General features: G+C 27.9%; 1 protein-coding gene across 1 annotated transcript in view; it reads right to left on the reverse strand.

The window, feature by feature from the left end:
- Positions 1-4,160: 4,160 nt before the first annotated feature.
- The window catches only part of LOC117176182 (putative pyridoxal-dependent decarboxylase domain-containing protein 2), a 30,198-nt gene continuing 19,637 nt past the window's right edge, over positions 4,161-14,721 (reverse strand). The window contains exons 8-9 of the mRNA XM_033366280.1: positions 11,146-11,403; positions 4,161-5,639 (exon numbers count right to left, since the gene is read on the reverse strand). Coding sequence (XP_033222171.1) covers positions 5,386-5,639; positions 11,146-11,403 — 512 coding nt within the window. The 3' untranslated portion in view covers positions 4,161-5,385. The remainder of the gene's footprint in view (positions 5,640-11,145; positions 11,404-14,721) is intronic.

Consider the following 14,721-nt stretch of genomic DNA (forward strand, 5'->3'; position numbering starts at 1 on the left):
AAATTCAAACGCGAATTACAGAATTTACCGATTGAAGATAATTTAATAAGTTCTAGAATTTAAGCAATTTTTAATTAACCACCAAAAACCAGCTTTCAGCAGTTCGGCAAATTGAAGCGCTGTTTACAGGAAATTAAATATTTTTCCTTTAAATATACATGCTGTATAATATTTAACTAATGTAAAAATTTATGAACATTTAAACAAACTAAGAAGGAACAAACCTAAGCTTTTATTTGAGACAAAAGCAAAATAATAAATTAGTTTTAGTTTTGCTTCTTATATTAAATTTTTTAATATATATTATTTTTAATTCTTCGATAATTTCTACTAATAAACATTTGAAGTTAAACAGTTTTGATTATGTACAGTTAGACAATTTCTTGACGTTTAAAATTCAATTCTTTCTAAATTATTATTTCTAAATGTAGATTTTTCAAATATGAACCATTTTTAATTAAAGATTTAAAATATACCTATTTATATTTAAAATTTAACAATATGTGACTAACAATATTTATAATCTCCTGGTACGTAAACAATATTGGTATCCATGAACATTTTAAAATCAGAATATTAACATTTAGTTTTCTTAATATGAAAAATTGTGTATGATAAATTTTTAAATCAACACAATTTTTAATATTAGAAAGTAAAAATGCAGGGACCAGAACGCACGTGAAGCGCGCTAGAAAATTAATTTGGATGAATGGAAATTCAACATATTTTAATCGATTTTTACGATTTTCAAACACGTAATGAATTTCTAGAGAACTTATGAATTAAAATTAATTTGATTTTAAAGGATTTCTACCGGATCTTAACAATTGCAAGGGATAAGCAGGATGTAAACAAATTTCAACAGATTTTAAGTTATATGTTTAAAAACATTCCAAACAATTTGAAGAATTTTTCGTTTAAAAAAATTTTAGAACTCAAAATATTAAAAAAATGTGTAGTTATGGATTTTTAAATTCTTTATGCAGGCCTCACAGACCGGCCCCTATATCCCCTTTTGTATCCTATATTCAGTCAAGGTCCCTGAAGTACCCTATTTTAAACATTTGGTCCCTAGGATACCCTATTTACAGCCCATAATAGAACTTAAAAAAGAATTATAATAAGATCAAAGCTTACAAGATTTAGGCATTTTGAAAAAAATAGTAATTTTTTTTAGGGTTTTTATCAGATTTCCGAGGATTTCCATGATTTGAAAGAGGATTTTATATCTCAAATGTATTTTAATATATTTTCCAGGATTTCAGAAAATATCGAATTTAATGGGATTGTATAACATTTTCATGGATTTCAAAGAGTTTATTTACGAGAAGTGGGATATTTTTTAGAGTTTCAAAGATTTGAAGAGATTTAAAAGTATTCTTCGAAATTCACCATGAATTCTTTTACATTATTTGAAATTCTTTTGGTTTTTCAATTCACTTGAATTTTTCTAAATTCACTGAATTTTACTTAATTTATTAGATTTTTTTATCATCATTTTTTAATATAATTGTTCTTTTAACAAATTTAAAGATATTTAAGAAGTTTTTGAGAAATTTGAAATATTATAGGTTATTTTAAAAAATTACAAATACATTTTTAACTGATTTCAAAGGAAGTGGCGGATTTCAAAGATTTGAAGAGATTTTAGAATATTTGTTGTAATTGTTTTGGAATTCGTCCTGCATTCTTATTAATTTATCCTAAATTCTTTTAAATTCTTGTGAATGATTCTACATTTATTTAATTTTACTCTAATGAATAAATTAAAAATTTTTTTGTTTCATTCATCTTGAAGTCATGTAAACTCACCTTAAATTCGTAGCCATTTCATCAAATTCTTTTGAATACCTTCTAATTTTTGGCAATGCGTTTGATTGGTTTTTAAATTCGGCTTAATTTTTCACGAAGTTCATCGAATTCTTGTCATTTCCCTTAAACTCTTCTTAATTTACTAAAATAATTTATTTTTTATTTTTCCAATTTAAGTTCATTTAAATTGTTTTGTAGTCATGAGTCACTTTTTGGTTAGAAATTCGTTGGTTTTACAAAGATTTGAAAATTTTCGGAATTCATCCTGAATTCTTGTTAATTTATCCTGAATTATTTTACATTCTTTGAAATTCTCTTGAATTTTTTAATTCACTTGAATATTTATTCAAATCTACTTAATTCAATGGATTTCTTTTAATTTTTAAAATATTTTTATATTTTTTTCAATTAACTTGATTGTCTTTTAAATTCATATTGATTTTTTACATGAATTTCATCGAATTCTTCACAGTCATCCTAAATTCTCTCAAATTTTACTGAAATAAATGGATTTTTTCTATTTCTTTTCAATTTTTACAAATCATTTAAATTCTTTTGAATTGCTTTGCCATCAGTCTTCTTTTTTTATAAATGAGTAGGGGTTCAAACATCGTTTTTTGGAATTCACTCTGAATTCTTATTAATTCACTATAAATTCTTCAAAATTTTTTTGAATTCTTCTAATTTACTTTAATTCTTCAAAATTACTTAATTCAATGTTTTTTCAAGTATGTTTTTTAATTAATTGAGCTTTTAAAACATTTTAATCTCACATTGAATTAGTAGGCATTTCCTAAAGTTCCTTTGAATTCCCTTGAATTTTTCTAATCTCATTTCAAAGTAATGAATTCAATGAAGTTTTTTTCATCTTTTAAAATTGTTATCAATTCATTTTAATATTTTTTTAACTCCCCTTGAATTTTTATGAATTACATCGAATTCTTCTCTTTCCTCTAAATTCATTCCAATTTTACGGAAATCAATAGAATTTTCGTGATCTTTTACATTTATTCCAGTCCATTGTCTGGAAAAAAAATTTGTCTGTTTTGAATTTAACTTGGATTGTTTTAAAGTCTTATGTAATTATCCTGAATTTGATTGTTAATCCTTGAGAGCTGAAAAAGTACCCCTTAATCCCTATATTTTAGGGAATAAAATAAACTTGGTTTCAAGGGATTTATACGGATTTTAACAAATTCAAGGGATATGCAGAAATTAAAAAATTCAACGATTTTAAGCTGTTTTCGAGGTTATTTAAAAAGATTCCAAAGAATTTCAAGAGGTTTTGTATACAAAAATCTTAAAATTCCTAATAAAAAAAAACTGGTTGATATGGATTTTTAAATATCTTATGTTTTTAATATTAGAAAATAAAAATTCATGGACGTGACGCGCACGTGCATTTATTTTATTTCAACTAGGTTTTTTTAAGATAAATTACTGAATGAATAATTTTAATTTACTTTACATGCAAGTAATTTAAAATTATTTCTACTTATTTTAATGGATTTTTACAATTTTAAAGGATTTTAGCGGATTTTTAGAGAACTTTGGTGAATTGAAATAAATTGTATTTTGAAGAATTCCTACTGATTTCAATAATTCAAAGAAATATGAAGTACGTGACAAAATTTCAAAGGAATTTATATTATTTTTAAAGATTCTAAACAATTTAAAGATTTTTTCTTTTCAAAAAATTGTAGAACTCCCTGTATTAAAAATAATTATGAATTATTAAATACATTATGTTTTTAACCTTAGGAAATGAACATTCATAGACTTGAACGCGCACGTAAATTTTGTTTCGACCGTTATATATAAATCAAATTAATAATTTTAATATTCAAGAAATTTCAAATAATTTGTACTTATTTGAACGAGTTTGTACGAATGTCTAGAAAACATTGAAGAGTGTTGTTTTCAATTTAAATTCAAAATATTAATTATAGTAACGATGTAATGACAAGACTTGAACATAAATATCTCATTATACTTTAAGTATCACGAAATTATTAATCAAGGAATTTTCAAAAGAGGAAATATTTTTGATTGTAAGAACGATTTAAATTTAAACCATATAAAATGTGTTATTTAACCAATTTTATGTTTTCTCGGACTTTTTTTGTATCGTCGTTTGTTGTTGTTAACGATCTAAGTATAACCAATTTAAAAAATAAATTCTTTAATAGCAGAAATCATAAAAAAAATATATAACATTATTTTAAAACTACACAATTTCTTATAGAAAGATTGTATCCCTATTTTTCTTTTTTTTCGTGAAAAAATTACCCTATTTCTCTTTCTTGAGCCTTTTTCCACTGTGAGCTCTGTTTTTGCCAAAAACTTAATTAATTTTCAGTAGCAATACTTTATTACAACAAGTTTGGTACATAAATATACATAATTATGAGCTTATTTCATTTTCGTGTAGGTATGTGTCAACAATGTGTACATTTCTGTTTAACTTCGTCGCTGGTTTCGGATTCAAGTCCAAATTCTATTACATGCCATTAAGAATTTAAAATTATGCGATAAAGGATGGCATCATTCGTAAGGTCTTTGGTCTTTCGGCCCGCTATTCAAGTGATTCATCAAAGAAATTCAGCTCTCAAATTCTACAAAAAATTAATACTGAAATCCTCAGTGAAAACCTCACTGTTGAAGTTATTAAAAAATATACAACTAAATAAAATCTACAAAAACTAGTAATATAAACAAATACTCAACATTGTATCTAAAGATTAAAAATTGCAAATGGATGTTTATAAAACCACAATCATCTCTAGAATTGAAACTTTTAAAACTGATTAAAATTACCGTCAAACCTTCAAATTGGATTTTGACTTTGAAAAAAAATGTTATAAATTTGGATTTGGATTGAAAGAACGGACCTTGAATAAATCAGCGATGGACAAATGTGTAATTAGCTAATCATTTTCGTTATCGCAATTTTTTAATCATAAGTAGATAAGACTAATATCTAAACACAGTGATACTTGTTAATCAGTGCTAATTTAATAAAATCGAGTGACTTTCCTACTAATTTAATGACTAACACAAACAGCAATAAACAAAAATTACAATTACAAATTTGCCCTCTGATATTCAAATCACTCCAAAAGAAAATCATCACAATATTGTCATTATTTTGTGCTGATCAATAATAGTGAAAGAGAAGAGAAGAGAATTGCATTTTTTATTCCGTAAATGAGAGATTGATTTCTTTAAAAATTGATAAGTACGCCAAGCCTTATGCTTAATCGAAATCTTCAAGCTTTTGAACTATTTCAAATTGAAAATATTTATGAAATTTTCTTGCTCTAAATATAATTTAAGTTTTGTAAATTTAAACCTTTGCGAATTCTATGCGATGCTTTTTTTTCGAAAATCGATGCAATGCAGTTTAATGCAGAAGAGAAACTAAGTTGCACTGCAAACTGAATAATGACTTTATTATATAATATCGGAAAGGAGACTTTTTGAGAAACGTTTCACGGCTTCGCACAGTTCCACTCTCAACCTTCCGATTTTATCGCGTATACTTCCCGTCCGGGCATAATCACAGCAATATCACTAAGTCTTGACCTCGGCTGTTTCCTCCTTGACGTGGGTTTGAAACGAGGCCACGTTCGCGATCATCGGAACGTTCTTACCACTTTGCAGGCTCGAGTGACTCGAAGACCGACTGTGACTCTGACTGCCAGCGCCAACTGGAGTTTGAACCAGAGGCTGGGGAGGTGTTCGTGCACCGGAACCATTACTGATATTCGAATTGGGCTGCAGTTGCATGTGGTACTTGTAAATATTCTCTGTACTCTCCACCACGCCTGTTAAACGAATTTTATTAGAAAAATAGTTAATTATGCACCTAGGGCAGGGGTCTCCAAAGCTAGATCCTGTATCTACTAGCGATCCCAGGCCAATCGGTCGGATCTACTCAGTTTTGACCCAGAACTGGCAAAACCCCTTATCTTATTTTTTTCCGCTGGGAACCTTTAAACTCGAGACCCTTAATTCAATTTGAAACTTCACGCTAAAATTGAGAATTATGAAATAAAATAATGAATGTTTAGTTTTCGATACTTTAATATTGCCAAATAAAATATTCAATGCAATTGTATTTTTTTATACTGACAATTTGAATTCCCTAAAAATTGTTTTGTTTATAAATGATTCAAAACTCCGCTCGCCAAGTTAGGATGGCATGCCTAGTCCCGTGTTTCCTATGTCCATGTTAAAAGTCAAACTCCTGCTGTAAAACCTAAATGTGTCCGTCGATAATCATTATTTGCATAAATAAACTTTCTTCTTCCTCCAACTCTTTGCAAGGCCACAAACGATCCTTTAATATTTATTAAGATTTCCCGAAAAAAATATCAGCATTATTTAAGGGGCTAGTACACAAACAATTTTTCAAAGAATCCAAAAATTATTTTTCTCATTTTTGGTCACTATATACATCTAAAAATAGGATAGAAACCCAAAATTTGTCTCAAAGCGTGCTGAAAGTGTCTGAAAACCGAAATACGCCGCGAGGCCCCCCCGAAGCGCTCGTAACGCACGGTGTGCATGAACCAACTTTTAATGTAAGGTCGGGCTCCGTGAACTTGATCTGGCGCCGCGAGATCGAAAAAACGTGTCCTGAAAAACGAACTGAACAATTCTTTAGTACTTATCCGGTGGTATTAGTGCGGGTTTTTTAGTCATTTGGATCCGTTTTCAGCGACCCTGAAAACCCCCGAGTAGCAAACATCAAGCAAATCGGATCAATTTTCATATATTTCGTCCGCCATATTGAATTTTTCAATTCTGAGGTTCGATTCGTTTTCAGCGACCCTGAAAACCCCCGAGTAGCAAACATGTAGCATATCGGATCAATTTTCATATATTTCGTCCACCATATTGCATCCGCCCAAGATTTCCGAGTTTCACTGTTCTAGTCCCCATAAACTGCCCATAACTATATTTATTCTGTGTATCATATATGATACGCTGTGCTTCGAAGGGATAAATTTCGAAAGCGTTTTTCTCGAAACAGTGTTTTTTAAGCTGCCGGCCACGATTCCGGGCGATCTACTGGGCCGATTTGTCTCAAACTTGGAGGAAATTTTGATAAGGTGTATCGCTATCGTATGACCCTCGATCATAATTTTTCATTAACATTTAACAACTTTTTTTAAAAATTTACGTTGCAATAAACGGTCAAAAACACAAAAACTTCTACCATTAATTCATTTTTTAATATTTTTTAATAATTGAGGTTTATCCGATACCCACGCATGTGCTTTTTAAGAATCTTTTTGGATTTTGTGTTTCGGATAAGTCAAAGTGGAGTTATCGTGGCCGCCGAATGAAAATCGATTTTTTTCGGGCTGGCGTATCTCCGCGGGAAGTCATGGAAAAAGATAAAAAAAATTTTTTTTACATTTAAAAATATGTACTATAATATGCTGAGAAACCCACTTTTGTGTAATAAAATCTACTACCAAAAAATAATTGTTGAAAAGGGTCTTTATTTGTGTACTAGTCCCTTAAACTTTTATTTTTCAATATGGGTGAAAAATATTGATCTTAGGGCTGACTTGATCAGCTGTTACACTCATCACATGGCCTTAAGCAGTTTTGACTTTGAAAAATTCAATGTACTTTAAATTAGTATCAAATTAAAAATTATTTTAATTTAAAAGCGTTAACACAATTTCAATTCCTTTGAATTTTAAGTAATGAATTTTTAAGGTTTTTAATGTTTTCCATTTTCGACATTTTATTCTGAAATAATTTTATTTACAGATTCCCAGTTTAAAAAAAAACTCTTAAATTTTCAACGCCTTGAATTTTTTTGACGACTTATTTGTATTATTATTAGTACTTTTTAAATTATTCAGTATTATTAATGTCGAAAATATTTATTTGTGAACAATTATCGACAATTGCTTAGTTCAAATACTTTAAATAAAATACTTTGTATTTCAAGCTCAGTCAAGTTATACAAGAAAAAAGGGTTCTTCGAACCCTTCCAGCTGAGATTTTTTTAAAGGAGTTATAAATTTCCTCTCAGTCTCCCGTCGAAAAAAAATTGGTAGATCTTGAAAAAGGCCGAGCGATCCTGGGTCACGCTGCCCCCATGGATTATGGAGACCCTTGAACTAGGGGAAGAAGAGGGACTTTTTAGACGAGTGTGTTTTCAGCACAAGTCGTAAACGAGATATTTTTTATAACAAATGGATGATGTCAGATATTTATCGAAATACAGTTAGGATTTCAGCTCATATTATATTTCGAATAAAGGAAGCATGATTTACGGTAATTTTAAATGTAATTTATGAAAACTTAAGATAAATTACCCAAAATTCAAGACAAAAATTTCTGAAAATTTTCGGTGAATTGTGGTACTTTTACAGGTAAATATGCTAACTTCCCATAAATTACCAAAAATTTAATATAATTTTTCTATGTAATTTATGGTAACCTACAATAAATTGCCCAAAATTCAATTTAAAAATGCTTATATTTTTCCGGAAATTTGTGGAATTTTTTGGTAATTGATATGGTCATTTTACAAGTAAATATGTTAACTTACCAAAATTAGAAAAAATTAAATTTAAAACGCTTTTATCAATTTCCGGAAATGTATTAAATTTTCGGGTAATTTATGGTAACTTACCATACATTGATTAAAATTAAAATGCCTACAAGTTTGCGAAAATTTCCGCAAATTCTCGGTCATTTATCGTAATTTTACAGGTGAATATGATAACTTACCATAAATTACCCAAAATTCAACTTTAAGTAGTTTTATAAATTTCCGGACATTTATGAAATTTTTTGGTAATTTATGATAACTTACCATAAACTCCCAAAAATTCAATTGAAAAATGTCTACAAGTTTACGAAACTTTATTGTAATTTTAAAGGGAAATATGATAACTTACCATAAATTACTTAAAATTCGAGTTTTAACATTTTTATAAATTTCCGGAAATTTTTGGTAATTTACAGTAATTTGACGAATTTAATATGGTAAGTTTTCATAAATGAGCGCAAACTTCTATTATCTGAAACCCAAATTTCCTCACAGTTCTTACGGTGAGTGGGCTGATTATAATAAACGCGAGCTCATAGATGTAAATTTTCATTATTCACCTCTGACGTCACTTTTTACTCCCTAGGGAGTAAAGAGTAAAAAGTAGTAAAAGGAGTAAGAATTAGTGCTTCAGTCCCACTGCACAGAGGTCGAAAGGGCTAAAATCATACATGCGTCATAAAAAGGAATTTAATACAAACAAAATTACAGGCCTCACAGTCCCTATGCAATAAAATATAGGGACCAAAGGGTATTTTTTTAGCACCCAAAAATTAATAAACATGTCCGGATAATTGCATAAGACTTCAAAATAAACGAAATTAAACTCAAAAGAATTCAAATGGACTGGAATAAATAAAAAACATAAATAAAATTCTATTGATTTCCGTAAAATTGGAATGTATTTAGAGAAATTTAGGAGAAAAGAGAAGAAATCTATGAAATCCATAAAAATTCAAGGGGAATTAAAAAAATTCAAATGAATTAAAAACATTTTAAAAAGATGAAAAAAAACTTCATTGAATTCAGTACTTTGAAATGTGATTAGAAAAATTCAAGGGAATACAAAAAATTTAAGGAAATGCCTAATAATTCAATATGATGTTAAAAGACTTCAGGCTCAATTAATTAAAAAAAAATTATTAAAAAAAACTTTAAATTAAGTCAATTTAGAAGAATCAATGTTAATTAAAAGAATTCAAAAGAATTCCAAATAATTTAGAAGAATTTATAGTAAATTAATAAGAATTCAGAACTAATTTAAAAAAAGTCAAATTACTTCAAATATTTGAACCCCTATTTATTTCTAAAACAAAAAGACTAATGACTACAAAACAATTCAAAAGAATTTAAATAAATTGGAAAAATAAAAAAGATATTACAAATTTTAGTAAATTTAGAAGATTTTACGGGAAATAAGAAGAATTCGATGAACCCCATGAAAAATTAAGCTGAATTTAAAAACCAATCAAATGAATTGAAAAAAACTAGAAAGACATTCAAAAGAATTTGGTGAAATGACTACGAATTTAAGTTGAGTTTACAAGACTTCAAGATGAATAAAAAAAGATCCATTTATTTGAGTAAAATTGAATGAAATTAGAATAATTCAGAAGAATTTAAAAGATTTCAGGATAAATTAATAAGAACGCAGGGCGAATTCCAAAACAATTACAAAAAATATTCGAAAATCTCTTCAAATATTTGAAATACTACGAAATCCGCCACTTCTCTTGAAATAAGTAAAAAAATTAATTTTTAATTTTTTTAAATAACCTAAAATATTTTAAATCTCTTAAAATCTTAGTAAATATATTTAAATTTTGTAAAAGAACAATTGTATATAAAAATTGTTTTTAAATAAATCCACTAAATTAAGTAAAATTCAGTGAATTTAGAGAAATTTAATTGAATTGAAAAATCAAAAGAATTTCAAATAATATTAAAGAATTCGGAGTGAATTCCGACGAATAATTTTAAATCTCTTCAAATATTTGAAACTCCACAAAATACCTCACTTCTCGTAAATAAATTCTTCGAAATCCACTAAATTTGTATACAATCCCAGGAAATTCTATAATTCCTGAAATCTTAGAAAATTTATTAAAATAGATTGAGAGATATAAAATCTCTTAAAATCGTGGAAATCCTCGGAAATCTGATAAAATCCTGTAAAATCTTACAAAATATCCATATATTCCGAAATATTTTTAACACTTTGAAATTCCTTCAAATTAATGAAATTAATCAAAGAATTCCTTGAAATCTTTCAAAATTCTCTAAAAGTTTTAAATTTAAAGCTTATGAAAATGTCTAAGAGATGTTTAAAATGTCCTAAAATCTTACAAATTCCTTCAAATTATTGAAATCTATTAGAAATTCATCGGAACAGTGATTAACCCATGAGTTAATTTATTGCAAGACCAGTGACTAATGTGAACTTTTAATTTTAAAAAGTGACTAAAAAGTGATTTGAGGAAAAAAGTTGCTAATAGTGATTGTGTGGCAGCCCTGACTATTTTTTATAGTTACTTCTTACAGAAATTCCTTGATTTTTGCTATTTTTTTCCAAATATCTGAATCTTGGAAGCTTTGACCTTATTGCACATTTTTATAAAGTTCTATTACCGGCTGCAAATAGGGTACCCAGGGACTAATTCTTGAAAATAGGGCACTTTCTGTGAGGCTTGAAATTATTGTCAGAATACATTATAGTAATCCAGATTCGAAAATTAATTAAAGAAACTTACCAGCTTGTAAATTTAGACTACGCCCTCGAACGCCCGCTTCTTTTGCTGGTGGACTCCACCAATTGACAAAGGTTCCTACCACAGGTACGTGTCGCAAAATACCCTCCTGCCAAAGTTTCTCCGTATTTTCTCGCTCCAAATCGATCTGTGCAGCTTCTATTCCTCTTTTTACTACTTCCGACATCGTGTCTAGAAGTTTCGAACTGGCTTCCACTTCCTGGCCCACTTGGAGAACCAATGAGAGTAATTCTGGCACGTCTAAGAGAATAGAATATATGCTTTTATAAAATATCGCTCTACAGCATACAAAAGATATCGCCGTCAACCTCTCTAAATGCCCGCTATCTCCCTAACGTTCTAAATGCTCTCTACCTCTATTAATGCCCAATAATTTCATAAACGTCAGTCGAGCTTTCTCAAATGCCTGCTATCTCCTGAACTGCTCACAGCCTCCTTAAATTCCCACACAACCTCCCTAATCACTCGATTAACCTCCCTACAATGGACGTCCAACTGCCCGCTCAATTTTACATCTACTTGCTCTACCTCCCTAACTCCCTGTCCAACCTACCTGATGACTGCCATGCTTAGCCATGTGACAAAATATTTCTATTTAAAGATATATAGTTTTTTTAAAGTAAGCATACATTTAATTTATAGCCAAACTCATTGAATTCGAGCTTTCTTAGAAATTTGTATAATTTAAAGATTTGTTGTTACTTATGTGTTCTAAATTTGGTTAAGGGGTTCAACCACTGTAGATCTCAAAAAACAAGCATATTTCGGGAGTTTTTTTCGACTCAATAAAGAGATGAACAGAAATTTTGTAAAATGTGATTTACAATACTAATAATAAAGTACAAAGAATATTTTCTTCAAGTTCGTTCATGACAAAATGGCGTCTCCGCAGAATTTCTCCGTCGCCGCCTTTTTTTTAAGGTGTTCACGGCCGGAAACCTAACTCCCGCAATTGCTGAAAGTGTTTTCGAGAAAAACGCGTTTAAAGCTTTAAGTATTCTAAAATTACCGGGCCATACCAGAGAGGCGTTGCAGCGGAATTGAAAATTTGGTCATTTAGACATTTTTTACGCCCTCCATCTTTTAGTATATTATTTTTAAGCAATAATTTTAATTTTTGTCCTGGTTTAAAATCAATTTCTGCTCTTCCAGTTATTGTCACTATTAATTTCGATTTTCCGTTGGTCACACTTCCAAAAAATCTATTACTTTGGTTTTTTTTTCAGTATTATTAATTCATATAATAAATCGAATCGAAATATGTGTATAATTTCGCGAGTTTGTTACCATTAATATTTTTTTCAGTAATTGTGAACAAATATGGATTTGATCTTTATATATTTAAAATTCAGTGCATATTTAACACATTAATATTTGGAATGAAAAATATTTCCGAGGTGAGACGACACCCTGTAAAAACATGAGAAATAAGGAGATTTTCACGAAAACAGGAAAATATATTTTTTTCGTGGCTTTTTGCGACCCTCAGTAAAATATTAATTTTTTGGTTTTGTGGTTTTAGGGTGCATATATGATGAAGAAGATTTATATTTCCATCAGACGTTTCGGCTCAATATGTGGGCCCTCTTCAGTGATTTATTCTTGAGAATTTACAGTTTTCATTTTTTGTTTTATATGAATACAATTGTTTGGTGTCGTTACTTTAAATTTCCATTTCCATTGGACAACTACTTTTAAAAGATCTTTTTTTTTATATATATATTTTTTTCTTTAAATTCTTCATCTCACTGAGGACTGCTCTCTGTGTGATTCAGAAAGAAACTCGTTTATGGACGCCAAAGGCACAAAACCAAAAAATTCATCAAATATGTTTTGTTGAGTGAAATTGAATATGGGTACTATAATATTTAATCCAATTTTAAACGCTACAAATTTCTAACATTTCAAATAAATATATAGAATTTTCTAAAAATAGATGAATTTTCAACTATAACATGAATTTCTTTACTAAAAAGATTCATTTTCTACCAGAAAAGACGAATTTTCAACAAAATAAATATATTTTCAAGCGAATTCTTAAATTTGAATCTACAAAAAATTAACAAAATATGGAATAGTTATAAAAAAATTCATTTTCAACCAACAAAATAATAATTCTCAACAAACTAGTTCTATTTTCAACAAAAATGATGAATTTCTACTGAAAATGAAGAATCTTTAACTGGAATAGTTGAATTATCAACAAAAATGATTAATTTTTAACTGGAATAGTTTATTTTTAACTGAAAACATGAATTTTTAACTAAAAAAGGATAGGTTTTCGAACAAAAATGTAATAGTTACATTTTCAAGTTAAAAAATTGATTTTCAACTATACAGATGAATTTTAAACTAAAATTATAAAATATTTACCTAAATTTGTTCAATTTGCAGTTTAATAATTAATGTTCAACAAAAAAACACTTTTAAAAAATAGATAATTTTTCAGTAAACAATAAAATACTGGAACAAACAAAAATCTTAATATATATGATTGCAACTAAAAATTGAATAGTTAAATTATCAGTTAAATAAGTTGATTTTTAACCAAAGAGATTACTTTTCAACTAAAACGATGGAATTTTCAAATGAATTAGTTCAATTTTCAGATGAAATTAATTTTTAACTAAAGAAAAAACGAATTTTCAACAAAGAAAGTTTTCAACTGAAGAGAAATTTTCTATCAAAATAGTAAATCTCTAACCAAGAAAGTTAATTTTTAACAAAGGAGTTTAACTTTGAACTAGGTAGTTTCAAAAAAAAAAGTGAAATAAAAAAAGTTGAATTCAACCAAAAAAGACGAATTTTCAACTAAGAAAGATTTCTCAGTAAAAAAAATTAATATCCAACAAAAAAAATCGAATATTCAACCAAAAAAATGAACTTTAGGTTAAAATGATGAATAATTAACTGGAATACTTGAATTTTCTACCAGAATGATGCATTTTTTTACGAAAAAGATTAATTTTCTACTGAACATGATGAATATTGAATAAAAAAACATGAATTTTCAAATGAAAAAATAAATCCAACAAAAAATTGAACCCTTTAATTGTCAGTGAAAAAAATTAACTTTCAACCTAAGAGGTGAATTTTCGGCTAAAAATATGGGATATTCAACTGGAATAATTGAATTCTCAATTAAAAAAAATTAATTTGAACCAAAAAAAACAATAATTTTTCTACAAAATAGTTCAATATTCAACCAACTAAATGAATTTTTATGAAAAATTATGTATCTAAAAAAATGAATTTTCAACCAAACAAGACGAATTCTCAACGAAAAATGTAACAATTGTTATTGCAACTAAGACTGATTTGAACTATGAATTAAAAATAGCTGTATACAACCAAAAACGATTTTTCAATCAAGAGAAAATTTTTTTTAACGAAACTGTTAAATTTTGTAGAAAAAGGATGAATTTTGAACCAAATATTAATTTTCAATCAAAAATATAAATAAAATTTTCAGTAAAAAAAATTAATTTGCAATAAAAACAAAACATTAGAACATTTTAAACAAAATAGTTAAATCTAGTAATATAATATATACCCTGA

This window comes from Belonocnema kinseyi, chromosome 7 (assembly GCF_010883055.1).
Source record: "Belonocnema kinseyi isolate 2016_QV_RU_SX_M_011 chromosome 7, B_treatae_v1, whole genome shotgun sequence".
Classification (NCBI taxonomy): Eukaryota; Metazoa; Arthropoda; class Insecta; order Hymenoptera; family Cynipidae; genus Belonocnema; species Belonocnema kinseyi.